The sequence below is a fragment of the Emydura macquarii genome, unplaced genomic scaffold, assembly GCF_026122565.2.
Source record: "Emydura macquarii macquarii isolate MOO-44397 ecotype Brisbane River unplaced genomic scaffold, CSIRO-AGI_Emac_v2 contig_499, whole genome shotgun sequence".
NCBI classification, from domain to species: domain Eukaryota; kingdom Metazoa; phylum Chordata; order Testudines; family Chelidae; genus Emydura; species Emydura macquarii.
This window is the reverse complement of record NW_027130636.1, coordinates 4,931,598-4,959,327: the sequence shown is the minus strand read 5'-3', so window position 1 is coordinate 4,959,327 and position 27,730 is coordinate 4,931,598. Positions and strand designations below refer to the sequence as shown.

At 43.5% G+C, this 27,730-nt stretch overlaps 1 protein-coding gene across 5 annotated transcripts in view; it reads left to right on the top strand.

Annotated features, from left to right (window-relative positions):
* The window catches only part of STAG1 (STAG1 cohesin complex component), a 322,525-nt gene that overhangs the window by 66,843 nt on the left and 227,952 nt on the right, over positions 1-27,730 (top strand). For 4 of the 5 annotated variants that reach the window (XM_067538793.1, XM_067538794.1, XM_067538795.1 and 1 more), the window contains exon 5: positions 23,957-24,053. The exons of the other annotated variant lie outside the window; for it this stretch is intronic. In XM_067538793.1, the coding sequence (XP_067394894.1) occupies positions 23,957-24,053 (97 nt within the window). The remainder of the gene's footprint in view (positions 1-23,956; positions 24,054-27,730) is intronic. 5 annotated transcript variants of the gene reach the window in all.

Sequence of the window (27,730 nt, the reverse complement as noted above, 5' to 3'; positions counted from 1 at the left end):
TTTTGATAATCTGTATCAGACTGGTGGAATGTCTGGGTATTACGTTAAGATTTTTCTCCCTGCTTTTATGTTGAAGTAAAAAAAGAAATGTGGATAGTATCAAGCTGGGGGCTATATGTAGAATAACCATAGTCGTAGAAGAAGCCTTCTACTTTAGTTAATTTCTTCACTATTTTGTTGTTTTAAAATGGAAAAACAAGTGAGTGCTATAATTAAGGAATATAGTAAAGCAGTTTTCCATAAAAGTTATGTATTAAGAACAGCAAGGCAGAAAAAATGAGATGTTTAATCATAGCAGATAAAGTTTTCAAAAGTACTGAAGTGACTTAGAACCCAAGTCCAAGTTTCAATGAATTCTAGGGAAAGGAATTCACAGCCTTCACCTCCAGGATTGCAGGCTTTTAGCCAGTGGAATCATTCCATTAAACCATTGAGTCTCACTGTGAATTCTTAGGACTACAGAGACCTTCCTGGTGCACTGTAGGAATGAAGTATTTTTACAACTGAGCAGTAGAGGATTGAAGTATTGGGAAATGAGGTGAGGTTATGAGAGAAACACTATTCTTGATCTGTTGCCTTACATATGTATAAACGTCTCTTAGGGAGATTTAGGCTAAGTCACTTAGGTGTGTTTGAAAATTTTACCCTAAATGACTTAGCTTATTAAGTCCCAATTTTGTAAGTCACTTAATGGACTAAGGAACCTAAATCTCATTGACTTTTAGCAGCACTTAGGCTCTTAAGTGCCTAAGTCAATTTTGATAATGAGTCTGTCTCCAAAGTCACTTAGGCCCTTTTGAAAATTTCACTCACCAGCCATAAATCCAGGAAAGGGAGCTGGGGTGTGCATTATTGTAGCGAATGTAGGAGTCAACCTGAAGAAAATTAGAATTCTAAACTCTTTCCTATATTTTGTGAACTTGGGGACGTAGAATTTACCCTTCTTATCTAGTAGGTGAAGACAGAACAAATTTTCTCATAATAGAACTATGGAAAGCTTCCTGGTGCATTGTCTTCATTTTGTTTTACTGCATCAGAGCTATCACTTTTGTTCACTTTCAAAACATTTTCAGTTTTGTTTTCACAGGATTCCAAAGTTATTTTGGAGTTTTAGTTTTATGTGCTAGGAGATACATGATCTGTGTTGGGTGTTTATCTGAGAGCCATTGATATAAATGGAAGCCAGAGAAAAGGTACAAGTGACTGCTTTGCTGCTGGAGATTTTTTTTGAGTGCACCTTTGTGAGTGGAACTGAATTGTTTAAGAAGGGGTTGCATTTCTTCTGTTCTGAAGAGAACGCTTGTACCAAGACACAAAGGTGGTGGGAACAAACTCCAACAGTAACATTATTGAACCTACTAACTTTCAGACAATGCTACATATTCTTGTGTTGGTAGATGGCACTCTATCTACATATACATGTGCATTGATGTATTTCTTATAGAGTTCTCCATAATATCTCTCTTCCTATAATGAAAACTGAATCTTTTTTATCAGTAATATAGTCTTTGAAATTACAAAGCATCTTTACTGCTCTTCTGCTTCATGTAGTTTTATTTTCAGGCCTTTCTCCTGTTGCTATTTGCCCTCAGGAGATTTCTGTGCTGCTAGATTTCTCTGGCATTATCTTTGCCAACTCATGAAGGTCTATAGTGAGTGAACTCATTTCATATTCATTCCTAATTTTTCATGTACCTTGATCTGTGTGGTGGGATTAATTTACATCTTCTCTTCAGGATAATTGTTTGTGGGTTCTTCTAAGGAGATTATAGTTTCAGTGGTAGAGTTGTTTATAGTTCTACCATGTGCTGCTATTTGCAAATATTCCCTGCCCCCTGTCTGTTGTCTTCGTTATTAGGGACTACCTGTACTCACATTGATTGTCCTATGTGGTACCTATGTCACAGTAATATTTGGCTTGTTGTCATGGCTGTTTAATTTGTTCTCTCACCCTTTCTACTGCAGTTTTGTTCTAAAGTTGTTTGGTATGCAACAGAGTCTGTTTGTGGAGTGACATGAGATGCTGAGCTGGCTTGCTGTCTGTGCCTTCTGTTGGTGTATTTTTCCAGTCAAGTGATGCTGTTCATGGGTCTTCGTCATGCCACTATGCCTTTTTAGCAACTACTTGGCAATCTTAAGATTTGCTTCTGCTTTACCATTAGACTGGCTGTGCTGTAGAAAGGATGTGATATGTTCAATTTCTGCTTATGCTGCAAACTGAAAATTACTTATAGGCCCACTGAGATCCATTTTCTGTATCAACAGTCTCTGGAATTCTGTGCTGATTCTTTGCAGCATTCAGTGGTAGAAGCTGCTTTTGTGTGCATGTGATTTTTTTTCCTTAATAAATTCATAAATTGTAGTTAACCATTATGAGGCATACTTGATTTCCTAATATACATAAGTCCATGCCTGATTTGCTCCATGGTAGATCAAATATTTTGTGCAAGACATCCTGGGTCTTAGGTAAATATGCTTCTGCACCAACAGAGCTTCAGTGTATGCAAGCTAGGATTTCAGACCTTTAGGTCTTTATCTACTACCTTTATATAAAATACTATTTTGTGCTGTCCGTATACTTGAATTGAATATTGGCTAGACAGAAAAACTAAGTGGCTGGGCAAATGTCTTCCTGTCTGGTCAACATAAAGACTGTTCTGAATGCTTAAAATTGAGTGTACATTTATTTGGCTATGTCTGTATCTACGGCACCTGCTTCTGTCACACAATAGAATTCTATGTGGTTGATGTTCCTGATGAAACTCTGCATCCTGGTGCATGTGGAAGATTTCATAATGAAGGGCTGTCAAGCTGTCATTGTCTTTTGGCACTCATGATGTGGGCAGAAAGTCTTGCACAGTCAGAACTTTGGGCTGAACATCAGACTCTCTTTTGCATTGTACATCCAAGTCATGTTTTTGAATTTTTATTAATATTATTTCAAGATAATTTGGAGCTATTAACAATAGCTTTTTGAATATTGGTTCCAAAGGTTTCTTGTCTGTGTCTGCATGAATGTGATCATGGCCCAGGAGATACTGGTCAAACTTGGTATATATACAAAAGCAATGAATAGGCATTCTTTCTGTATTTGAATATAGGTTTGCTCTATTTGAAAGCGTTCCTGGAAGCAAGTGCTACTGGCTGGCCATTTTGTAATATCCTGTGCCCATTCTGCATTCACTAGCATTGTATGAAATGGTTGCAGGTTCTTTTTATACCATAATATTTCAGGATCAGATGGTTGATCATTCACTTTTGGATCTGGTTGAAATCATTTTGCTTAAGGAAGTCCCAACACCATCCTGCATCTTTTTTATGCAGTCTTTTAAGGGCTTCACCAACCTGTGAGAAGTATGGAAGGAATTAGCAAATCTCGAAAAGAGCTGTATTTTTTTCCAGAATTTGTGGATGAGCCATGTCTGGTTTTCATAGATTTGAAATTGAAAAGGGACCATTATTATAGCAGAGCAAAAGCTCTACCATAGTGAAGGTTAAGGCTAGCTTTCTGTTTAATCTTCACTCTAAGTGCTCTAAAATCTACAGTTACTCAGATTGCATTAATATTTGGTGTGTCCAATGGGGATGCGAGGGTTTTGATAGTGATCCAGATTTGGTCATTTGACCCAAGGGAGTCATGAGATATAGCTCCTGGGAAAAAAAACCCTTTTCTTAAAGTTGAGAAATTCTAGTATTGTATTTTGGCTCATCAGTAGATATCAAATCATGGCTCAGATCATCATACAGGATCGCAAATGCTCAAGGGCTACCCCCTTGCATAGCGTACAGCGCCTACCAATCTTTTGGGAGAAAGCAAATTAAAACATTTATTTCAAAAAGTGTTTGCTTTTCCAGTCAGTCTCATGAGAGGGCTCAAAAGCCAATTTCCGAGCCTAGTGGATTAAATTGAGCATGTACAGACAGGGAGGTTAACTGTCTAGTGAACTACCTCTTTATCACAGGACCTAGGTGGCTCTGAGGGAATGTCACGGTCATTGAATCTGAGCTCACCTCCAGCTCTGTTAGTTAAAATCCAACCCAGGGCAGAAATCTCGAGTAAAAAAAAAAGCAGGCATATTGCACCAAAGTGGTTATTAGAAAAGTGGATTTTTATTTTGAAGAAATGTAATGCAAGAACAGCTCTATATTCAGAAAGTGCTGAAACTCAAATAAATAAATAAATAAACAAACAAACAAACAACACAGGCAAAGGCTGGAAGGGGAGGATGATAGGGGGAGAAGAGTTGGGGGATCGGGATGGGGACTAGGAGGGAGTGGGAGGGAAGAGGTGGGACACTGGGAATGGGAACGTGGGGGTATTGAATTATCGTATTTGATTTGTTCCTCTCTCCAACAAGCCTACATACATTTGGTTGGAGTTATTCTTTCATAGATCTTCTCACTCTTGTGGTAATCCTGGCATCCACACTTGCTTCTTTGAAAAGCTGCCATGGTTTTAGTCATGTTGGTCCCAGGATGTTAGAGAGACAAGGTGGATGACATAATATCTTTTATTGCACCAACTTCTGTTGGTGAGAGAGACCAGCTTTTTAGCTTGCACAGAGGTCTTCTTCAAGACTCTAGCTGTTCTTCTGTGTCATCTGTCAGTGTCTTTAACTTTACAAATCTACTGCTGAACTGCAGCTTGAAATGTGCCTTTGCTGCTGGATCTGCTAACTTTCTTCTGTCATACATACTATTTGCCTTGAGTGGTGTTGTCTTTAGTTTTATGTTGATTTGTCCCAAGGACAAGATGATGGTCACTTCCAACATCAGCACTTGTATAAACTCTGGCATCCAACAGTGATCTTCACCAACACCTACTAATGGAAACATGGTCAAGCTGCTTCTGGATGAAGACATCATTTCATCTCTGTGTCAGTTGCTCTTTCTTTATGTGGAAATAGTGTTCTCCCAAAGGAAAGATTATATAGGCTGCAGAGTTCAACAAAACATTCTCCATTTTCAGTCTGTGAACTGGAATGCCATCTCTGACCATAATGTGTTCATATCTAGTATTATCATCAACAACCTGTGCATTTAGATCTCTCAGTAGGATAACAATGTCATATTTCTTGATATTGCCGAGGATACTCTGCTGTCTTACATTAAAAACAGTCTGATCAGTTTCTTATTGTTTTCAGATAACATTGAACAAATGTGACTTTTGCATGGATTATCAGAGAGCAGTCAGTATTCTTAAATTAACAGGTTCCCATTCCTTCAGTGCTTCAATATTTTCCTTTCTCAGTAATAAGCCTTTTTATTCGTGTTGTTTATCATCCTCTCTTCCCAAATAGAAAACAGTCATACCATCTGAAAATAATTTGCCTCATCCAGTCCATTTCATCTCACTCGGTCCAAGTATCATTAAGCCAAAGATTTTTATTTCTCTGATAACTCATGTCAATCTACCTGTGCTCTGAAGTGATCTAGCATTCCAACACCTAATTCTTGTCTTATCCTTACTTGTGAAGATACCCTGTTTCAGATGGGAACTTCCTTGTGGCTTTGAGTCTCCATTATCATAATGTTGGCTGGATTTACTGATTGGCCAGACTATCTTGTCTGTCTTCTAACGGATTGTAGTTTTCCACAGTTTGTATTTGTATTTGGAAGGCTGTGACACTTGCCTGTGGTTTGTTTCTGTTTTTTGTTTCTGTTTCTGGTTTTGTTTTTTACATTTGTTAACCTGACTCTTGTTTCTGTTTCTGGTTTTGTTTTTTACATTTGTTAACCTGACTCTCAACAATCCACCAGGAGGATTGGTGTACTGCCTTTAATCTGATTTCTACCCTTTGACATACCTTTTTGGTGATCCTACCAGGATTTACACTCCCTCCAGCATAGCTCTTATGGTTTTTGGAGCTCACAAGCCTTCCCATCATGTGACGCTGCAGTTCCAGCTATTCTGGAACAAAAATATGTGGATAAAAACAAGAAAATTAAAAGATCAGCCAAAAGAGATAAGAGAGAATAGATGGAAAGCAAAGCAAGAGAAACTGAGAAGGTGTACAAGAGAGGGGATTCTAAAATGCTTTTTCTAGTATCCAAACAACTGACAAAACAGTTCTTGAGCTGTTGCATTGTAAAGCAAAAACAACGAGAGTTCTGCGGCACTTTAAAGACTAACAAATTTAATATTTGCAGGCATAAGCTTTCGAGAGACTTCAGCTCTCTTCTTCAGATGCAGTAATACAGAAAATAGGTAACACAGAGGCATCTTATAGATATCCAGGTGCATTGAGAAAAATGGGGGAGGTGGAATCGGGTACTTAAGACCTAATGACGACCATTGAGTAGGAGGTGAGAATGGGTGAGCAAAGTAATTTACCTTCCGTAGTGAGACAGCCACTCCAAGTCTCTGTTTAAACTCAGTTTGAATGTGTCAAGTTTGCAGATCATTTCTAACTCAGCAGTTCCTCTTTGAAGTCTGTTTTTGGAGTTTTTTTGGAGAAGTACAGCAACTTTCAGGTCAGAGACAGAATGCCCTGGGGAATTAAAGTGTTCTCCCACTGGTTTATGGATGTTGTTATTTTTTATGTCTGATTTGTGTCCATTTATCCTTGTGCGTAGTGATGGTTCAGTTTGGCCAATGTACATGGCAGAGGGGCATTGCTGGCACATGATGGCATATATAACATTAGTGGATATGCAGGTGAGTGAGCCCCTTATGGCGTAACTGATGTGGTTAGGACCAGTGATGATGTCATTAGAGATGATGTGTGGGCAGAGCTGACAACGGGGTTTGTTGCAGGGATAGGTTCCTGGGTAGGACTTTTTTGTAGGGTGTATGGTTGCTGGTGAGTATTTACTTCAGGTTGGGGAGCTGTCTGTAAGCCAGGATGGGTCTGCCGCCCACTGCCTGAACGAGCGATGGATCATCTGCTAGGATAGGTTGTAGATCTTTAATGATGTGCTGGAGAGATTTTAGTTGGGGACTGTAGGTGGTGACCAGTGGGGTTCTGTTGTTTTCTTTGTTGGGTCTGTCCTGTAGTAGGTGACTTCTGGGTACCCGTCTGGCTCTGTCAGTTTGTTTCTTTACTTCTCCGGGTGGGTATTGTAGTTTTAGGAATGTTTCATAGAGATCCTGTAGGTGTTTGTCTGTGTCTAGGGGATCAGAGCAAATCTGGTTGTATCTTAAGACTTGGCTGTAGACAGTGGATCGTGTAATGTGTCCAGGGTGGAAGCTGGAGGCATGAAGATATGCATTGTGGTCAGTTGGTTTTCGGTATAGGGTGGTATGAATGTGTGCCCATCCTTTATTTTTATTGTAGTGGCCAGGAAGTGGATTTCTTGTGTGGATTGGTCCAGGCTGAGGTTGATAGTATGCTTTTAAGAATACATCCTGTTGCATAGAGCATGTCAAGTCTGTGAATAGCCAGGCAGAAAGACTAACACATATTGAGTGATATGAAGAAAAAGCATACTTACCTATATTCCCTGAGAAGATTTATTGAGAAAAGCTTGGTATACCTGCAGAATATTTTTAACTTGATTGGTTTTACAAAAGTATTTGTTAGTGTCCACAGAGAAGCCCTCTGGAAGATCTTGACACACTAGGAATCAGCATAGTTTGTTGATTTGATATGTCTTCTATGTTGAGTCTGCATGCTGCATCAGGATAGAGAGCAGAGACATACACTAGAAAATCTTAAATTATTCTAAGGCAAGGTTGCCATATTATCCCCACTTTTATTCTGCATAATCATAGACTTTGGGATGAGAAGAGAGAGAGTTGTTGCTGAAGATACTGGTATAATTTGGGCATGAGATAAGCTGCAGGACCAATTCTGCAGCTGATAGTCTTACTGGATACCAACTTGGGTGGAATGAAGAGGCACTTTATGATGATAAAAGTAGAAGCTGCTGAATGGGCACTTTGAATCATTATGCAAAAGATCAAGATAATGGAGGTTAGAGAGAAAACTGTCAACACTAGAGGATGTGTGGTTGGTGAAGAAGATAACGGAAGAGTTGATGACTTTTTCTGTCTTGGACATACAATATCTGCTAATGGCCAGCTTGCTGAAGAAGTGAAGGCAAGAACCAGCAAAGCTTATGGATCATTTTCTTGTTGGATGCTGCCATCATGGAGATAAATTAAGATGGATTTAAACATCTTGTTTGGTTTCTACTTATGCTCTGGTAGCAGCCACAAAACAGTGCTCAATAATATTACCTAGGCAGACTCCAATACCAGCTCCTACGTACTGCTTAAGATATGGTACCAATTGTGAGGTAATCCACATCATGGGCTTTTTCTGCTTAATCCAGTTTGCCCTCTAATCTACCCAGTTCTGCCTCACCTTTACTGATGGACTGCTCCTTTGTGTCCTCGGATGATCTCAGATGACGATAAGCTTTTCCAGAAGCTCATGTAAATATTATCTTCTTTGTTGGGGTCCAAACTGAGGTCATTCTAGAAAACTCCCATAAACTTGACATTTTGAGACTGTTTTGCCTTGTAGGGTCATTCTGCCTAGTAATGAAATGCTTAGATTTGTCCAAAGTGCTTTGGGAGACCCCAGCCACCTTGGCTTCTGTGACAAAGAAAACTGATTGCCAGTATCAGGTTCCCTCCCAGGGTTTTGAACAGTTCTCCCCCCCCCCCTCCCCCCCCCCCTCCCCTCCCCTCCCCTCCCCTTCCATCTGGTACCAGGCTCATAGTTATCACAGCAGTGAGAGATCTTGCCAAGGCTGGTTCATATCCACACCCAAGGAAAAAGAAGCCCAAAATGTTAGACGTCTGTGGTAGGAAGGCATACTCAACATCCAATCTTCAAATATGTTTATTTGACTATCAAGCATTGCTTTCAAAATATGACTTTTTTAACTGGGATTCCAGACAACCTTTATTGACAATCTTCCAGAGGATGCAAGGGGTTCCTTGGTTATGGAAGTCTATTTCGTTGCAAGGACTTCTCTTCAGGCTGAGCTTTTTGCTGCTGACATAGCTTCTGGGGTAGTGATGACATCTGTCACAATGTGTAGGACCTCTTAGCTTCAGATGTCTGGGTTTGCTACAGAAACACAAGACTCTTGAGGAACTATCTTTAGAGAGATGCAACTTCTTCTCTGACAAGACTGATGAAGCATTGCATTTTCTCAAGGATTCCCAAGCAACAGTATGATCTCTTGGGGGTCTATACAGCAGCCTTACAGAGAAGGCAATACAGATCTCATAGACAGCTTTAGTGCACTTTCAGACAGCCTGATACATCTCAGGGATGTGTTAAAACTCAGAAGGCCACCAGCTCCTACTACTTCAGATACATCACATCAACACTCATTTGTTCCAAAGCAGTCTATGTGACTACTTTTCTTCCAGTCACTTTCATCGGAAACAAGTTGTGCCTTTTTGTTGGTGCAGGAAATGTCACAATGACAGATCAGTGAGTTCTGAGAACTGTGAAACTAGGTTACATGATTTAATTTCAATCTCTTATCTGCCATCTACCATTCCCCTCACTTTTCAGTGACCCCTCTTATGAGTTTGCACTTCAAGAGGTGTGGACTTTTCTGTGTCTCAGAGCTGTAGAGGAATTTCCCCTTCAACATAGGGGAGGATTTCTACTCTTGATACTTATACCCAAGGTCTGTGGCCTGTCCTAGATTTGCAAAAGCTAAACACCTTAATCAACAAAATTACATTTCGGATGATGTCCCTTGCTTCCATTAATCCTTCCCTGGATCCTGATGACTGGTGTGCTGCTCTTGATTTGCAGGGATGCCTATTTTCATGTGGGCATCTAACTGAGCCATAGAGAGTATCTGAGGTACGTAGTGACAGGTCTCCACTACCTATATTGTCCTCCCCTTTGGCCTGTCCTTGGCTCCAAAGGTCTTTATCAAGTGCATGTCAGTTATAAGTGGCTCACCTGAGGATAATTGGTGGGTGCCCATGATCTGTTTGATCTATGGTCAGTACAGTCAACAAGTAGAGCATAACATGCAATAAGACTTACTCCCTGCTTGTTCGGCTGGTCCTGTTAATAAACAAGGACAAATCAGTTCTGTCCTGAGCACAGAGAATTGAATTCATTGGAGTGAAGGACAGCAACTGCTTACCTTCCTCGGGACGTGTTTCAAACTATTCTAGATTTGTGCAACAGCCTGCAGTCCCACCCAAGGACAACACAGAGGACTTGTATCTGGCAATTGAGATGTATGGCATACTGCATATATCTGATTCAGCCTGCCTGACTTCAGCTGCGATGCATGCAGGGTTGGCTGAAGCGAGTCTATCAGCCAAGCAAACTTTCTCTGGACATGCTGATTCACAGACCTGTCAGGGTTCTGTTCTTAGTAGACTGTGGAAGAACCCGATCAGTGCATGCAAAAGGTTGCCATTCTCTCCTCCCCTTCCACTGAAAACTGTATGCATCTACATTAGGGTGGGATGCACCCGTAGAGGGAATGCAGCTTATGGTCAGATGAGGAATCAACACTGCATATAAATGTGCTGGAACTAAGGACCATACATCAGGCAAGCCAGGCCCTATTACTTGATATCAAGGATTTAACAATCCAGATTTTAATGGACACTATCACTGCAATGTTCTGTCACCTCAACCAGTTCTCAACTGGTGGCATGAGGTAATAAGAGGTTGCATAAATGCATTAGAAGCAAGAGATGAAGGAAAGCATAGGTTCACTACTTAGTAGGGAAGGATAACTAATGATGGATGATATCAAGAAGGGTGAGATGTTTAATGCCGATTTTGCTTCAGTTTCACTAAAAAAAGTTAATTGTGACCAGATATAGACAACAAATTGGAAGGAACACAGAACAAAAGAGGGAAAGAAGTTTAAAGAATATTTAGATAAGTTATATGTATTCAAGGTGGCAGGATCTGATGAAATTCATCTTAGGGTACTTAAGGAACTAGCTGAAGCAATTGTGGAACTGTTAGCAATTATCTTTGAGAACTCATGGAGCACGGGTGAAGTCCCAGACAACTGGAGAAGGGCAAACATAGTACCTATCTTTAAAAAGGGAGAAAAAAGAGGACCTGAGGAATTATAGACCAGTCAGCCGAACTTCAATACCTGGAAAGATACTGGAACAAATTATTAAAAATATAATTTTGTAAGCACTTAGAGGATTAATAGGGTTATAAGGAATAACCAGCATGGATTTGTCAAGAATAAAGTATGCCAAACAAACCTAATTTTTTTCTTTGACAGGGTTACTAGCCTATTGGATGGCGAGAGGGTGGATGGGAGCAATAGACGTGATATATCTTGATTTCAGTAAGGCTTTTGACACAGTCCTACATAGCATGTGCATAAGCAAACTAGGGAAATGCAGTCTAGATGAAATTACTGTAAGGAGAGTGCACTGCTGATTGAAATCCGGTACCTGAAGTGGTTATCAACAGTTTGCTTTCAATCTGGGTGGCGTATCTAGTGGGGTCCTCCCACAGGGGTCAGTCCTGGGTCTTGTACTACTCAGTATTTTCATTAATAACTTGGATAATGGAGTGGAGAATATGCTTATAAAATTTGTAGATGACACCAAGCTGGGAGAAGTTGCAAGCATTTTGTAGGACTGGATTAGAATTCAAAATGATGTGGTCAAATTGAAGAATTGTCTGAATTCAACAAGATGAAATTCAATCAAGTACAAAATTTTTCACTTAGGAAGTAAACATCAGTTGCACAAGTACAAAATGGGGAATAATTGGCTAGGTAGTAGTACTGTTGAAAAGGATCTGGGGGTTCTAGTGGATCACAAATTGAATGAGTCAAGAATGTGATGCAGTTGCGAAAAAAGGCTAATATTTTGGAGGTGTGTTAAAGGAGTGCAAGACAGGCAAGGTATTTGTTCTTTCCTACTTGGCACTGGTGAGTTCTCCACTGGAGTACTGTGTCCAATTCTGGACGTCACACTTTCGGAAAGATGGGGATAAATTGGAGAAAGTGCAGAGGAAAGCAACAAAAATGATAAAATTTAGATAACCTGATCTCTGAGGAAAAATTAAAAGAACTAGGCATGTTTAGTTTTGAGAAAAGAAGACTCGGGGGAACCTCCTAAGTCTTCAAACGTGTTAAGGACTGTTATAAAGGGTGACGGATACTAATCTGTTCTTCATGTCCACTGAAGATAGGGGAAGTAGTAATGGGCTTACTTTGCAGCAAAGGAGATTTAGGTTAGGTATTAGGAAAAACTTTCCAACTATAAAGATACTGAAGCACTGGAATAGGTTTCTAAGAAAGGTTGTGGAGGCTGTCATTGGAGGTTTTTAAGAACTGGTTAGACAAACATCTATCAGGGATGGTCTGGGTATACTTGGTCCTGTCTCAGCGTAAGGTTTTGGACTAGATCACTTCTCAAGGTCCCGTCCAGCCCTCTGTTTCGATACTACTTGATTATATGAGAAGACGTGGGGCACAAGAGCCGCTTCTATGGATACTGGTAGTGAAAACTCTCCAAATTGAACGCACTGGGCATGCACACAATTGAAGTGGAATAGATATGTGTACAACACGTCTTGAAAAACAACAGTTGCACTAATTAACAGGTAAGAAACCATTTTCCAGGTCTACAGGGAGTAAAATAGACATTAGGGCATTTAAACTATCAGAGAACTTGCTTCTGTCTCCCAGCAGCCCAGCCAGATTAAGATGTATTGCTGATTTGTGCACAAGATATGGACCACGTAGCAAGAAAGTCTTTTGTGCTATAGTAGACCAAAATTAAAGTTGTAAAAAGAATAATTACTAGAATGTGTCAAGTCCCTCCATCTGTTTAATGGTGCCTTCATGCTCAGCATGTTTGTTTACTGCCAGCACCAACCCTTTGGTGAGGCTTGCAGGCTATGCACTCATCAGACAAAAAGTTTTAATCTTCTCTGTAAGTTATTTTCTCTGATAGGAATTCAGTATCTCCTTGCATGTGAAGGAGTAGAAGAATTTTTCTACTGATATTTCTTCGGTGTATATCAGTGAACGATGCCATAATAGAGGCTCAAATTAATTGTATACCCCCAAATAAAAAAAGATAAAAAAATGCCCCCATGGCTAAACAGAGTGAAAGATGTGATCAGAGACAAAAAGAAATCATTTTAAAATTAGAGGTCAAATCCAATGAAGGAAAATAGAAAAGAGCATAAACTCAAGCAAATCAGTTTAAAGGTATAATTAGGCAGGCCAAAAAAGAATATGAAGAGCAAATAGTAAAGGACACACAAATTAAGAGCAAAAAGTTTAAGGACATCAGCAGCAGGAAATCAGCCAAACAATCAGCGAGGTCATTGGACAATCGAGGTATTAAAGGACCACTCAAGAAAGACGAGGCCAATGCAGATAAGCTAAACGAGTTCATCAGTCTTCACTCCAGAAGGTGTGAGGGAGATTCCCACATCTGAGCCATTCTTTTTAGGTGGCAAAACTGAGGAACTGTCCCAGATTGAGGTGTTAGTAAAGGTGTTTTGGAACAAACTGATAAAGTAAACTGTAGTAAGTGATCAGGACTGTCACCCAAGAGTTCTGAAGGAACTCAGATATGAAATTGCAGAACTACTAACTGTTATGTAACGTATCACTTTAATCAGCCTCTGAACCAGATGATTGGAGGGGAGCTAATGTAATGCCAATTTTTAAAAAAGCCTCTAGATGCATCCTGACAATTGCAGGCCAGTAAGCCTAACTTCAATAACATGCAAATTAATTGAAACTATAGTAAAGAAGAGAATTACTAGATACGTAAATGAACACAGTATTTTGGGGAAGAGCCAACTCAACTTTTGTAAAGGGAAATCATGCCTCAGCAGCCTATTAGAATTCTTTTGAGGAGGTAAGCAAACATGTGGACAAGGGTGATATAATGTACTTAGACTTTCAGAAAGACTTTGACAAGGTCCCTCATCAAAGGCTCTTACGCAAAATAAGCAGTCATGGTATAAGAAGGAGGGCCTTCTCAGGGATCAGAAACTGTTTAAACAAAGGGCAGGACTAAATGATCAGTTTCACAGTGGAGAGAGGTAAATAGCAGTGTCCCATAAGGATCTGTGCTGGGACCAGTGCTGTTTCAATGTATTCATAATTGATTTGGAAAAAGGGGTAAACAATAAGGTGGCAAAGCTTGCAGATGACACAAAATTACTCAAGATAGTTAAGTCCAAAGCAGACTTTGCAGAATTACAAAGGGATCTCACAAAACTGGGTGATTTGGCAGCAAATCAAAATGGCAGGTGAAATTCAGTGTTGAGAAATGCAAAGTAATGCACATTGGAAAACATTCCAACTATACATACAAAATGATGGGGTATAAATTAGCTATCTCCACTCAAGAAAGATCTTGGAGTAATTGTGGATAGTTCTCTGGAAACATCTGCTCAGTCAAGAAAGCCAACAGAATGTTAGGAACCTTTAGGACAGGGATAGGTAATAAGACAGAAAAGATCATAATGATGCTATATAAATCCACGGTACACCCTCAACTGGAGTAGTGTGCAATTCTGCTCACCCCATCTCAAAGAAGATATGTTAGAATTTAAAAAAGTACAGAGAGAAAGACAACAAAAATGATTAGGGATATGAAACAGCTTCTGTATGAGGAGACATTAAAAAGACTGGGATTGTTCATCTTAGAAAAGAGACAACTAAAGGGGGTTATGATAGAGGTCTGTAAAATCATGAATGGTGTGGAGAAACTGAGTAAAGAAGTATCCATTTACTCCTTCACATAACACAAGAACCAGGGGTCATACAATGAAATTAAGAGGCAGCAGCTTTAAAACAAACATGAGGAAGTATTTCATACAATGCACGGTCAACCTGTGGATCTCGTCAGGGGATGTTATGAAGGCCAAAAGTATAACTGGGTTCAAAAAAGAATTAGATAAATTCATGGAAGATAGATAGGTCCCTCAATGGCTATTAGTCAAGATGATCAGAGATGCAGTCTCCTACTCTGAGTATCCTTAAGCCTCTGACTGCCAGAATCTGAGACTGGATGACAGGGAATGGATCACTTGCTAATTGCCCTGTTCTATTCATTTCTACTGAAGCATCTGGCACTGGCAAATGTCAGAAGACAGGGCACTGGACCATTGGTCTGACCCACTATAGCCATGATTATGTTTTAATGATATAAGACTGATCTGTTGATGGTCATAAAACAATGTTACATGGTAAGCTTTAGAAAATTTCATGTGGAAACTCAGTTTCAGTTCTGAAAACTATTTTTAAACTCTGACACGTGAGTGAGGAATGCCTGCTATGTCCTCATGAGAGTAGTATTTCCCGAAGTGTGAGAGAGAGAGTGCTTTGGGAGGGCACAAAAGATTAGGTGGGAGGAGTGTGAAGAGATCTTTTAAATGTTCTCTAGAGTGTCAGCTTTCGTTTTTTAAAAAGTAGTCTCCAGCTCTTAATGGTTGCAAGTAAAAACTCAGAAGTGTGAAATGAGTATAACTGATACAAAGATGTCTGCTTGAGTTTGCAGAGACTGAAAGAATAGCTCTCAGGTGTGAATTGCGTCATTAATTTTGGTGGGTGCTAACTCAGATGCCAGTGACGATACTTTAAACGTCAACTTTAATAATTTCACTGTTCATCAAAGGATGTAAGAAAGGTGAGGAAGTATCCTGTCTTGAAGATATACTCCAGAACTTTCCAAAGTATGAGGCAGATTGCATGGAATTTGAATAAATTAAGATGGGTAGCCCTTAAGCTAAACATGGTGGAGTTGAAGGGGGGCACAACTGGTTCTTCTTAGAGTGCTTGCTCATGTCCATTCCACTATAGGTGTGTGCACGCCTTCGTGAGCGGTTTCCCGGAACTTTCTTCCTCTTAGCAGATCCTGTAGGGCCGGCTCCAGCGCCCCCTTGAGCCCTGCACGCATGGTGGTATATGAGGCGCTGCTGGCTGTATGCCCCCTCAGTTCCTTCTTTCTGCCTGTGAGGGTTGCTGGAACTAGCCTTGCTCACAGCAAGTACTATTCCCCTTGTTTGGGCTTGTTTGATATTCTAAGTTAGTTCTATTTAGTTAAGTAGTTAAGTGTTCTTAAGAGTAGTTAGAGATAAGGCAAGTCCCTGTGGGGTCTTTGAGTGGCCGGGACATGCCCCGGTCGCCAGGCTTCAAGCCATGTGCCTCATGTGGGAGGGCTTTCCCGCTCAGCGACCCCCACGACTGCTGCCTTAAGTGCTTTGGGGGAAGCCCAAAGAAAAGAGAAGTGCAAGATCTGCAGGGCTTTCAAACCGAGGACTTAGAAGGACCAAGAAATCTGGTTGAAAGCCCTATTGATGGAGGCAGAGCTTCGCCTGGCATCTGAGCCGACCTGCTCTGCCTTGGTACCAAGCATGACTTTGGTACCGAGCGCACCATAGGCGTTGCCCTCGACTCCGCACCGTCCAACATCGCCAGCACCGAAGAGAAAGAAGCACCATGCGGAGCACGGACACTCCCCTGCACCGTCGGTACGGGCAGGGTGGAATATGGAAACGCACCGGACCCGGTCCGTTGAAGCTTCTCTGGTGCCTGCACGTCTGGTCAGAGAGCCTCCCCCGAATCCTGGGAGTGGGAGAGTGCCCCTGCTGACACCGTCGACACTGGAGGCTTTTCAGGCGGCAAGAGCCTTGTTGGCCTTGCATACGCCATCTCTGCCCCCCTTCTTCCCCCCTCTACTGATGGAAAAGGGCCGGTATCACAGAGGAAACCCACATTGGGTCCCCCTGAATGGCGGTGGAGATCCCCGGTATGGGGAGTAAGATCTCCTGCTGGACGGTCTCCGAGGGTAGAGCAGAGCCGCTCTCCTAGTAGTCGCTCCAGGTCAGTGTTGTCAAGCTGACTTGCCCTGGCATGGAACGTGGAGTCTCCCTTTCAGCACCGACGTCACTCCCCAGCACCGGAGGCAGCGCATGCCAGGAGGTGGCACCGGTTGAGGTCTGCCAGGTGGTGCTCGGACAGCTCCCATTCCAGATCCCCGACACTGAGGAGTGTGCCTGCACCGAGGCGGCGCGGAACCCGGTTTTCATAGGAAAACCTGGCACCGCAGAGTTCACAGCGCAGAACCCGCTCGCCGGAGTCTGACTCAGTACCGAGGAATCCGGGATGGCGCTGACCTTGGTCACCAAAGGTGTTTGCAGAGCCGCAGGTCAAGAGGCAATGGAAATCATTGGTACCGAGACGATGCTCCGGTACCTCTAGGTCTTTAGAGTGCGCCCCCGCTCATTGGCACCGCTCGCGGAAACAGACAGTCCTCATTGTCCTCAAGGTTGGAGACGTCGAGAAGGCGGTCCGTGGCACGGAAGGGCGCCCGGTACTGAGGTTGAACACGACGCTGCCGGTCTAGGTCTGACTCCGATGATGCTTCGGGTTCTCCCAGGGGGAACAGTTGTTGGGCGAGTTGACACCCCCACAAAGCATCAGAGCTTGTGGCACAGTTAGCCCTGGGTTGGGCCCACGGACAATGGTCACGACAATGGCCTTATTGGAACCCATGGGGTATCCAGGTGGGACCGGGGCCCCAATCAATTTAAATAATCGGGGGTGCAGTCTGTGCCTCCAGCACAGGAGAAGGCCCATTGACACCACTCCTTGGACGAGGACTCGGACCCACTGGAGGAAACCTCAGGGGGTACAACCCTCCCCCAGGAGGGGGCACACCCATAGGCTGCACCTCTGCAGCCCTCTTCCTCCTCACTTGATGAGGCAGTCTCCCAGGATCACTCTGTGCCACTGGAGGATTTCAGGGCGCACCAAGAGCTGCTCAAGAGGGTGGCCACCAACCTGGGACTGGAGGTGGAGGAGCTAAAAGAGGCCGCAGAGCCTCTTTAACGTGCTGGCGGCGGCTGCCCGAGCCCGAGTGGCTCTCCCCGTCCACAAACGGATCCTTAAGATTGTGAAGGCCCTGTGGCAAATCCCTTCCTCGGTCGCCCCGATATGAAGGTGGCCGAGAAGAAATATTACATCCCAGCCAAGGGGTTTGAGTATGGGTTCACACACCCCGCCCCCGGAAACCTGGTAGTATACGTGGCTAACCAGCGAGACAGGCAGTGTTAGCCAGGGTTGACTCCAGAGAACAAGGACAATAAGAAGCTGCACCTGTTTGAGGGAGAGATTTATTCCAGGGCAAGCCTTCAGTTTAGGATTGCCAACCATCTGGCTCTCCTGGGCAGATATAATTTCAACCTGTGGAACTCCCTCAGATGGTTCGCTGAGGCCCTGCCCCAGGACCAGGCTGCAGACTTTATTACTATTGTGGAGGAGGGAACCATGGTAGCTAGAGCAGCGCTCCAGATGTCCTGTGACGCTGCTGACTCGGCGGGCAGGGTCATAGCCTCCGTCATCTGTATGAGAAGGTGCTCGTGGCTGCAATCCTCGGGCCTGTCCCAGGAGGTGCAACGATCTATTCAGGACCTCCCCTTTGATGGGTCGGCCCTATTCTGGGACCAGACAGATGTGAAGTTGCAAGGTCTGAAGGACTCCAGGGCCACGCTTCGTTCCCTGGGCCTTTCCACGCCCCAGTTTTCCAGGCATCAGTCACGGCCCCAGGCGCAACAGCAACCAAGGCCGCAGCCCAGGCCGTTGGGATAGAAATAGGGGGGTTTAGAAGAAGAAATCAGCCCCCTAGCTTGTCCTCAGCTCCCCAGCAAGGGCCCCCCAGGAGGTCGGTCAACCAAAGGAGACAATTTTGATGGTGCGCCCGAGGGCGGTGCAGTGACTGCTCTCCTGGATCTGCCCCGCCCATTCCTAAAGAGGTTAAGGCCCTTCTATCCTGAATGGGCAAATATCATTTTGGACCACTGAGTCCTTGGGATAGTCTCGGGGGGCTATGTCCTGCACTGGATCTGCCCCGCCCCTTCCTAAAGAGGTTAAGGCCCTTCTATCCTGAATGGGCAAATATCATTTTGGACCATTGAGTCCTTGGGATAGTCTCAGGGGGCTATGTCCTGCAGTTTACATCCCCCCCCTCCGCCTGCCCCAACAGCCCTCCCTTTCCGTCCCTTTTCAGGGACCCCTCTCACGAGCAATTCCTCTTACAGGAGGTGGACATCCTCCTCAATCTGGGAGCGGAGGAAATGGTCCCTCAAGGCAAAAGGGGGAATGGTTCTCTTCGAGGTACTTTCTTATCCTCAAGGCAAGGGGGGGTCTGAGACCCATATTAGAACTGCGTCGTCTAAACAAATATGTCAGATGGCTCAGATTTTGCATGGTCTCCCCAGCTTCCATAATCCCTTCCCTGGATCCAGGAGACTGGTATGCTGCCCTCGATCTCAAGGACGCATACTTTCATGTGTCTATCCTCCCCAGCCACATGTGGCTGACTCCCACTACCGGTTTACAGCCTTGCCCTGTGGCCTATCTTTGGCTCCCAGGGTGTTTACGAAGTGCATGGCGGTAGTGGCTGCCCACCTGAGACAAGAGAGTGTGCAAATTTTTCTTTACCTGGACAATTGGCTGATCAGAGGCAGGTCCAGGTCCCAAGTGCAGGACAGCGTGACCCTCACTTGCTCTCTGTGCCGCAGGTTGGGGCTCCTCGTAAACGAACAGAAGTCCACATTGACCCCAGTGCGACACATGGAATTCATTCTGGCTACCCTGGATGCTTCTCAGGCCAGAGCCTTCCTGCCTCAGCCACGTTTCGAGGCGACGGTCTCTATCATCTCCCAGCTGCACTGATGCCCCACAACAGCCAGGCACTGTGTACAGCTGTTAGGCCACATGGCGGCCTGCATGTACATAGTGAGACTAGCTCGCCTGAGGCTCAGACCGCTTCAGGCATGGTTGGCCTCGGTATATGATCGGGGCAGACATCCATTGGACCGGGTGGTCACAGTTCCTCCACCTGTTTTAGCCTCCCTAAAGTGGTGGTGGACTCCCTGGTCCTGTTGGTCACCCTAAATTCTGATACTTCAGCCGGGGGGGCGTGCTCCTCTGCGAGGAAGCTATCCGTCTGTGGGACCTTGCCGTGAGGCACGATTTCTACTTGACGGGCTCTCACTTCCCGGGAGTGAGGAACGACGAGGCAGATTGCCTCAGCGGGTTGTTTCTACCCCACCACGATGGGTCGCTACACCCAGAGGTAGCAGCCATGATTTTCCGGAAGTGGAGTGTTCCTCAAGTGGACCTGTTTGCGTCAGCCCGGAACATGAAGTGTCTAAGGTTCTGCTAGTTCCGGGGTCGTGAGACTAGGTTGATTTCCAACGCAGTGCTCATCGACTGGACAGGAACTCTCATGTTCACGTTCCTGCCCGTTCCACTCCTGCTCAGGATCCTACTGAAAATAAAGAGGGACAGAGCGGATGTTATACCTATTGCTCCAGCCTGGCCGAGACAGCACTGGTTCAGCATGCTGCTGGACCTTTCGATCGCCCCACCCCTGGAGCTTCAGAAGCGGCATGACCTAACCCAGGACCGTAGTGGCCTGTTGCACCCGGACCTGGACTCCCTGCACTTCACGGCCTGGAGGCTCTGTGGCTGATAGAAGGGGGAGAGAGCCTGCTCGGTGCAGGTCCAACAAGTCCTGCTTGGCAGCAGGAAGCCTTCTACATGGGTGGTGTATCGGGCTAAGTGGAGATGGTTTACCTGTTGGACAGAGTCCCCGGGTATTTCACCTAGCCTCTCGCCTATACAGGGGATTCTGGAGTACAGGGTCTGGTGCTGGCCTCGCTGAAGGTTCACCTGGCGGCCATTTCGGCCTTCCATCAGCCGCTAGAGGGAAAGATCGCTGTTTTTCCATCCGATGTCGGTTCCTCAAGGGGGTGGCAAGGCTTTATCCGCAGGTCCGTGACCCTGTGCTTCCCTGGGATCTCAACCTGGTCCTCTCAAAACTCACGGTGCCTCCCTTCCAACCCATGGTTTCATGCCCTCTGCTCATGCTTTCATGGAAGGTAGCCCTCCTCTTGGCCATTCTCTCAGCTAGGAGGATCTCCGAGATAAGGGCCTTGACCTCGGAGCCTCCTTATACGATATTCTATAAGGATAAGGTGCAGTTGAGGCTACATCCGGCCTTCCTGCCCAAGGTAGTTTCCCAATTTCATTGTAATCAAGACATTTTTCTCCCTGTGTTTTTTCCCAAACCTCACGGTTTGGAGGAGGAGAGACGCTGGCATTTGCTGGACGTGAGATGAGCTCTTGCCTGCTAAATTGATCGTACAAAGCCGTTCCGGAAATCGATGCAGCTCTTCGTCTCCATGGCGGACTGGATGAAAGGCTCACCTGTCTCCACGCAGCATATCTCCTCGTGGATTACATCATGCATCAAATTCTGCTACGAGCAGGTGAAGGTGCTGCTTCCGGGAACCATCACAGCGCACTCAACCAGAGCTCATGCCTCATCTACAGTCTTCCTGGAGAGAGTGCCCCTGCAGGACATCTGCAAGGCTGCCACCTGGTTGTCTGTGCATACCTTCACGTCCCACTCCGCCATCGTCCAGTAGGCGAGAGAGGATGCAGGATTCAGCAGAGCGGTGCTAAGCGTAACTCATTGGTAACTCCAACCCATCTCCAAGGTGTTGCTTCTTAGTCACCTATAGTGGAATGGACATGAGCACTCATTCGAAGAAGAAAACAAGGTTAATTACCAGTAACTGATGTTCTTCGAGATATATTGCTCATGTCTATTCCACAACCCACCCTCCGTCCCTGCTGCCGGAGTTGGTAGAAAGAAGGGACTGAGGGGGCGTAGGGCTGGCTGCATCTCATATACTGCGGTATGTGCGTGGGGCTCCAGGGGGTGCCGGAGCTGGCCCTGTGGGGTCAGCTAAGGGGAAAAAAGTTCCGGGTAACCGCGCATGGAGGCGTGCACACACCTATAGTGGAATGGACATGAGCAACACATCTCAAAGAACATCAGTTATTGGTAAGTAACCTTGTTTTTCAATTTTCTGAACTGGGGGTCAGTTTGGGAAATATGGATGTGGGAAAATAATAAGTTACCAGTTCATAGAACATGTCTTTTAATTGAGTGGAAGCTATGTAGAGAAAATACCAGCACAAAATGTAATGACGCAGCACCAAAGTGATATTTTAGTTTGAGGTCAAACTTTTTTGCCTTCTTTTATTTTTGTTTTATATATTCGAAGTAGAAGATCCAGTGTTTATGTAATACTTCTTGTCAAGAAGGGTGGGTGGCTGATAAATGTCTCAAAGCCAAGACTACTGTTAGTAAAAGTGCGTAAGCTAAGATGCCAGAGAGAAACTGAGTGCCAAGTGTCCCACTGATGGCCAGTCTTTTCTTCCTGCTCTCCTGGATTAATTGGAGCAGGTGGCATTTCTGAATAAGCGTACTGGTCTAGTCTCATCAGTGTGTGTTGGCTCATCTTATGCTTAGTCTGAGGTTTCTGTATATATTTATCCTTCTTGACCCTCTTCTTTGGCCAGCTAACAACAGAACCTTGATAAGCGTATATAACCTATGGAAGTCAGCATCTGTTGCTGACTTAAAAATTGCAGATGGACCTTAGTTTATACCTTTGTATGTTTATAGCAGTTTGAAAAGTAGGTACAGCTGGAATTCTTATTAATTTTAAAGAAATTGCCTGTAAAGCTAACCTCTCCAAAATTGTGTCCTAAGCCAAAAGAAATCTTGCACATGATATTGCTCCTGCACAATAATCCATCATCTTTTTAAAGTTCATTCTCTCTCTCTCTCTCTCTCTCTGTGTACAAAAAACACAGTTAACATTTGACTCCATTAAAAATGTGTGTAGTTGTTTGGATTGCAGTGCTATTTTTTATCTTAGTAGTTCAGGAAACCAAGGTTTTAGTAATGTTGCTCGTAGATTAAGAGAGTGATGATGTTGGGATATGGGAGGAACCCTCGCCTATTTTGCTTCCCTCAGAAGATAGTAATTTCATGGTGCTGGGATCTAGAAGAATCTCATACCGTCTTCCTGCTCCTTTGGAGAATTTAGTGCTTTTCCTCTGCTTTTTTCCATTGCCTCTGCCTCTAACATTTTCCTTGCCTGCACCAGCTGCTGCAATATCATGTGACACTTCCCCTCCTGCCCTAGCAATTATAGAGTACCAGCATTATTAGGTTTGTAGGATGAAGTTGCTGCATGGGGAACAGCTGAAGACCTCTCTAGTGTATGTCTTTGCGCCCTTTCTAGCTGGTCTTGTGTCTGTGTCATAAACTTTCTCCTTCTCTTTGATTGCCCTCTTTGACTGATGGGCAGTGTTCATTCAGTGCCTTAACTTATCAAGCAGTTGCTCTTCATTCACAGGACCTAGCATATAATAGATTTCAAACAGCTCTTGGCCACTGTCTACTTGTCTGTCCCCTTCCCTGCTATCATAAGTGTTGATGGCAGACTTTGTACACCTGATTATGGGTTGCATAAAAGAATTTCCCCAATAGCTGTGTCCCCACTTAAGTTCTGTCAGACAATGACACAGCTTTTTGTTGCAGTGGTATAGGTGGCTTTTTGGTTGTCAGCCATGATCAGCATAAAGAAGTCCCACCTATTATATTTTAGTTTAGAATATATTTTCCATCAAAAATGGTTTAATCTAAGCGTATGTATTATTTTAAAATTATGACTCATGGATCATTGACCAATATTAACATTAGAAGACTTCCAACTTGCAAAATTAATGAGATACTTATCTCCAGAGAATGTTACCACTCTTTATCTGCTGAGACTGTTCTCTTGGTGGAGTTCTAAAATAAGTCAGAATCTTTCTGTTCTCAACATGCTTCTTAGATTGAATAAATATTTCAAGCACAGTTTTGGTTTTTTAATTAATTTGCCTTTGAACAGCTAGCTATTTATCTTAGTGTATAACACTAGAAAAACTATGCATTTAGACCTGGTTTCTAACAGTATTTGTTCTGTCTCCACCAGCTAAGGGAAGGCGTGTAGATTTCTGAATTTGTACACACACAGTTGTGGGAAGTACATTTTCAGTTATAAAATAACTTTCTGAAAAGAATGTTCTGAAAAGTCATTTGCATTTATAAAACTTTCTAAGTATCTGATAAGTTTTCTTTTTTTCTTGACAGTCTGTGGTGGACGACTGGATTGAATCATATAAACAAGACAGGGATATAGCACTCCTGGATTTAATCAACTTCTTTATCCAGTGTTCAGGATGTCGAGGTACAAAATCTTGGAAACAAGATTTATTTAAAATAAATCTAAACTAAGTGACAGTCATACAATGTATATTTCAGTGTGAGTTCTGCTAAACATGCAGGAGACCTTAGGTCAACGTTCCTCATGCATCATTTAGTCAGGCAGTTGTAGTATTTTGTGTACTTCATGGAATAATTCCAGTAAAAGTTTGTTTGTCGAGAGCCTTCTCTCTCTTTCCCCATCCGCATTCTAAGATTAGTATGATTCGATCGACTAGCAAAAAAGGAGACAAAGGAGTTGTTAATCAAGGTAGGTATATATTTATATATCCCTGACTCCCCATTTCTATTACCTCCCAAGCCTTTTTTTAAAAAAAAAAAAAAAAAAAACCAGAAGCAACGAGTGCAGCGGTACCGTAACTTTCTCCTTTTTTCCTTTCCTCTAGGAATTAAGTTTGGAAAATTGAAGAGAAAGGAGTCTTGCTTAGGCTTCAACTGCTTTTACATTATCACCAAAGAAGACTCATTTGGGGATAGGGCACCAATCCTGCCTCTTTTTCAAATTCCCTTTTTAGCTTCATGGATAGGGCAATTATTCTGCCCCACCTTCAAACTTTATCTAGTGGGAGAGGTAGCCTTTGTAGGATCTCACCTGCCACCCATGTTCTTTGTGAGCATATTCTAGTGTCTTTGTTTTTTCACTTCTTCCTCCCTCCTTCCCCCCCCCCCCCAAAAAAAAAAAAAAAAGAAAAACAAAACCTGTCCATCTTTGTACTCACCTGTTAGTAGAGAGCAGCAGGAGAGACTGTGTGTTACCATGTGTAGGCTCTGGAATTCTCCAAGGATTCGGTATCTCACTTTCTGCTTGTTTTGACTGGACTGGAATAGTTAAACCAGTGATACTCAGACTGAGGCTTGAGAGTTGAAAGTTGCTCTTCAATGTGTCTCCTGCGGCTCTCTGCAGTACATGATACTAAAACACTGTGTGATTTAATTATTAACCAATTTAAGTTATTAACCACTCAAGATGCTTTTATTATGTTGTTAACCAATTGTAGTTGATAAAATAATACTTGGGCCGTCATTTTGCTGAGGTCTGAGTATCCCTGAGTTAAACATACTTTTGAGGTTGTGGAACATGCTGGGAATCCCGTCTGTCTGAGTGTAATGATAAATTTTTTTCAAGCAGCTTGAGATGGTATTAGGTGCAGTCCTCTCAACAGTCAGAGGCATCAAACCAGCAGCCTTACCTTTGCACTTCTAAGCAGCTTGTCTCAACAGATCTTTTGGTAGCAGGGGACAGGGAACTTTGGTTGCAGGCTGTACAACAGGTTTCTCCCAGGGCTTGGGAGCTTTTTTTTCCCTGTGGTTGTGGGGGGTTGAAGTTTCAGATTACCACCCTGTGTCAGTGAATCTTCTGGCTGAGCAGATTTTCCAAATGTTTTCAAAACTTGTTGGGCAGCTTGCTTCAAAGTGATTCTATTCTGTCCATTTTATCTCTTCCCTCCCACCCACCCAATATCCTTTTGCTGATGGGATCACTTATGTTGATTTTGGGCTGGCATATTAAACCTTAGAACCATAAGATATGTATACTTACTACTGAAATTCTAAGTTGGGGAATGGGCACTCCTTCAGTGCTGCTCTTCCCAGATGTTTTGCTTGGCATTCCATCACCCTCCCCTGTCAGAGAAATCAGCAATTCTAGAAGATCTGAGACATTATTTTTGATCACTGCCAGAGTGTGATGCAGGCTTAGTGGCATCAATAGCCACATGCTGCTGGAAGAGCCAATCCGCTGGAGAGGCTTCCTGTCATCACTGGCTGGTAATTACAGTGCTTCAGGTACCTGACAACAATTCCCTCTATATAGGGGAAGAGAGTGTGTTGTCATTGCTCTTGGCATGGGTTTGTCTGTCCATTTCTCTGTACTCTTCTCCTCTGGTACCCATGGTGACATTGAGTTCAGCTCAGTTGCTCTCAGTTCAGGTTGTTGAGTTGCTTACTACAGTCAATCAGCAGTGGGGAAAAATGATGTAAAAATCACTTGTCTTCAACTTTCTTGTGTTCCACTAACGACAGTAGCAGTTGGAAAGGGCTCAAGCACCTGGGGGCTCTCTGGCTGACCACACACATTTCTATTTCCTTCTTCAGTAGCCTGCCTAATTTGTAAAAGAAGAAAGTATTTTCCTCTCCTGTTGGCTCAGTGCCCTCGTATTGATATGTAGACAATATTTAGGATGATGTATGAAGGTGTGGAAATCTCATGCAGAGGAGAGTTGGATTCTATGTAACTTAGGCTCCCTATGAGATATGACATATCTACTTTGATTAACCAGCTGGCCTGCATGCTTAACCTGAAAGACTTTTCTCCGTAGGCAGATGAGGACTTGGATCGTATTCTGCATATATCTAAAATTTTTCTTATGCATTTTGCCATTCAGGCTGTGCTATGTAGGGAATATATTAATATTGATAAGAAAATTTAGGATTTTCCCTGACATTACATCCTTTCCACTATGGCAAGTGTCAACAACAGAGATAACAAAGAGCAAGGCAGCCTTACAACCATAGAGTCTTAATCTGGATGGAGAAGTATTTCTCATCTGTATTGTTGGAGTTCTGAACTCTTCAATTGGCTGGCTGTATCATTCATATCCAGGTGTAGAAATGTCAACTGCAGTAATTGACATTCATCCAGGTTCACTTTCATCCTTTGTTCATAGATTTTTAAGGCAGGAAGGGACTATTAAAGTTTTATACTCTGACCTATGTAACACATGTCAGAGTCTGGATCCATGCAGGATTGCCCCCTACTGGTTAGCGGTGACTCTGAAGTCACCTAGTTCATAGTGCCCATTCTCCCAAAAGTGTTTTCAAGCATACACATGCGTTCAGCATCATGCAAGAAGCCCCATTTTTCAGGGCTGGTTTTATTAACTCATAAGAAATTAAAGTACAGTTCCTTTTACCTCGTTCACAGGGACAAATTCACTCCTTTCCCAGCCTTTCTGCCTGGGCAAGTTTGAGCTCTCTTCCCTGAGGTCTTTATAAAGTCTCTTCTGTTGGGCATTAAACTAATGAACACCAAGTCCAGCTGTCTCAGCCCCAAAATCTAATCAATTCAAAGTCCAGCTGTCATGGTTCACCATTCCAGGTCAATTTTCGTAAGTCTTACCAGCCTACTCCCTTTGTCCAGCAGGAATTCACAAGAATCCTAAACCCTCTTTCCAGGGTTTCCCCACAGGAATTGATCTCTCACCTATTGGGTCTCTCTGTAGCACAGTGGTTCTGAACCTGCAGCCCAATCAGCACACAGCTGCAGCTCATCTGACATCCTCAAGGCCATACAGATAGTATTGGATGTAGCCCACGTAACACATTGTATGCAGCCCACAATGGTAAATAGGTTGAGAACCACTGCTCTAACCTATACCAACCCCAAAGCTTTTGTGCCTCAGGGCTCTCTGGATTCTAACTCTATTCCTGCTTTCCGTTCCTCTCCACACCTGGTATTAATCACTTCAATTAAGCTCCTGTGTTAAGAAGGTACTCAAATCAGATGTTCTTGCTCTAGGGCATAATTAATTAATTTAGGGGGTGTGCTGATCAGGCACAAGTGCACTGGCCCTATATTACCCTCAAGGGTCAATCACCCTGTGACATGACACAATTTTGCCCAATGATTCTGTATCTAGCCCA